Genomic DNA, 2,437 nt, shown 5'->3' with positions numbered 1-2,437 from the left:
TAGATCAAACAAACATCTCTATGGCTTCCATGTGGTCAACATGTAGCAAATGCAGGGAGATTTTCAATTTTTTTGTAGTTTCTAGAGATGTATTTCTCTGACCAGCCCTTCCTCTGAGGAAAATCAAACAAGAGAAAAAGGTCATGAACCATAAATACAGCAAAATAGCACTCTACCAACAGGACAACAGAATAATTTTGCTCTGTAGCCCCCAGGGAGAAATACGTTCTCTGAAGGCAAATTTGTGCTGCCATAGTCAGTCTCGGGACACCTGGGCCTGAGCTGAGTTATTGAGACGTCATGCTTGCAGCTGTGCAGATTTGCATGTGTCTGGAGCACAGCCCACTGTCCTGAAGTCTTATTCACACACTGCTCACAACCTGTGCAGGACTCTCAGTCCCAGTCAGGACTCAGCATGGACATGAGGGCCCACACTCAGCTCCTGGGTCTCCTGCTACTCTGTCTCCAAGGTAAGGAGGGAGAACACTAGGAATTTACTCAGCCAGTATGTTCAGTACTGCCTGGCACTTTAGGGAAGTCCTCTTATAATATGATTAATAGTGTGGATGTATGTCTTTATGTTTCCCATCTCAGGTGCCAGATGTGACATCCAGATGACCCAGTCTCCATCCTCCCTGCCTGCATCTCTAGGAGACACGGTCACCATCACTTGCCAGGCTAGTCAGGGCATTAGCAAGTACTTAGCTTGGTATCAACAGAAACCAGGGAAGGCTCCCACGCTCCTGATCTATAAGGCATCTAATTTACAAAGTGGGGTCTCCTCGAGGTTCAGTGGCAGTGGATCTGGGACAGACTACACTCTCACCATCAGGAGCCTGGAGGCTGATGATGTTGGAACTTATTACTGTCAACAAGGTAGTAGTAACCCTCCCACAGTGTTACAAGCCTGAACATAAACCCCCAGGAAAGCAGAAGTGTGAGGCTGGCCTGTCCCAGCTGCTCCTCCTGGTGCCTCCATCTCCTGAGATCATTTCTCAGATGCAGCAAGACTCTGAGGTCATGAGAATGCTTGTAGAAGGGGCAAGGAGTCTCCTCTACAAATTTTCTTTCCCTCTTCTCAGCCCAAGCAGCACAGACATGAAAATACATCTCCTGACTTAATAAAGGGCAGAGTCACTACCTCTGAAGAGTCTGGATTGCAGCCTCAGTCTGATGTCATGCAGCAAAGGAGAAGCTACTCTTGGTATTTCAAGTAGGAATTTATTTAAAAGAGGGATTTCTGGGCCATACCACAACTTTTCAAAGTCAAGGTGATAGGATAGTTAGAGAAGCAGACACTAGGTAAAGGGGATTCTCTGGTGCTCCCTGAGAATCTCGAGCGCATCTGCAAGTAAAGGTACAGGCTGCCTAACCATGTGGGGCTCAGACCTGAATGTGAATACCAATGGTGGGGATGCTGATGCTTTCAGCTGCCTGCAGCCCCTCACCAGGTGACTATCCCATCCTCACCCCGCCCCCACGTGTCTGCCTGCATGTCCAGTGGTGAGTGATGAATCCTCCTCTTCTGACTTTCAAATGTCAGGGAGGGCCCCTCATTGAGCAACTCCAGGAAATTATAGAGGGAAAAGGAGTTTGAGAAATGCGCTTTCAGAATTGATGATGATGATAGGGAGTTAAGGTCACACAGCTCAGTAAGGCAACTGTATCCTTAATTCTCAGAATTTTGTCCTTTAGGACATGGTCCCACAATACTTGTGGATGTGCTTCTAAGTGTCATGGGCAAGGTAGGATCACAGCACACAGACTTCATTATGTCATAGAGGCAATAGAAAGAGAGGAAGTTACATTAAATATACAATGAGTGCTTTACATAGAAACAAAAATCTTTCTCAAAAAAATAAAAACAAAGACAACAAAGCATGGATGTATCATTATTTTTCTTCCTATTAAAAATTCATCTGGATTTCAACAGCATCATCAGCATCACAGAGAGCGTATTACAGATGCAAAGCAGCAGAATCACCTGAGACGCACTGAATGAAAATCTACTTTTTTAGCGAGCATCATACTAAAAAAAGGACACTCGTATTTACTTTCTAATTAACTAAAAACTGTATTTCAAAATGTTTTTCAGATTGTAAGAGATAAAATATATAACAGTACGATCAAATATTGGCCTTAATGTGCAGCTGCTTTGAGGATTCTGTTCACTCCTGCTACTTCTTGTGAGAATGTTGTACCCTGAGTAGTGACTGTCCTTCAGCCTTGGCCTCAGATCAAATGCAATCCACAGGCTGCAGATAAGCTCAGTGCCTGCTGCAGAGGCCCCCAGCTGAGCCACGCCTGCACCAGCCAGTCACTGTTAACATGAACGTCCATGAGCATGAAAGTAAATGCTCAGTGTTATAAACCAGTGAGTTTTAAGTGGTTTGTTACCAATCACTATTGTGCAAATTCTGGTCAAAACAATATTTCC

General features: G+C 44.7%; 1 gene segment (V, D, J or C); it reads left to right on the top strand.

Annotated features, from left to right (window-relative positions):
* The first annotated feature begins 415 nt into the window (after window positions 1-415).
* LOC134362616 (immunoglobulin kappa variable 1-39-like) lies at window positions 416-911 on the top strand. The segment is given in 2 exon segments: window positions 416-470; window positions 595-911. Coding segments are annotated over 2 exon segments (372 nt in total).
* Window positions 912-2,437: the final 1,526 nt, after the last annotated feature.

This window comes from Cynocephalus volans, chromosome 14 (assembly GCF_027409185.1).
Source record: "Cynocephalus volans isolate mCynVol1 chromosome 14, mCynVol1.pri, whole genome shotgun sequence".
Taxonomy (NCBI): domain Eukaryota; kingdom Metazoa; phylum Chordata; class Mammalia; order Dermoptera; family Cynocephalidae; genus Cynocephalus; species Cynocephalus volans.
This window is presented reverse-complemented; position numbering and strand designations above follow the sequence as displayed.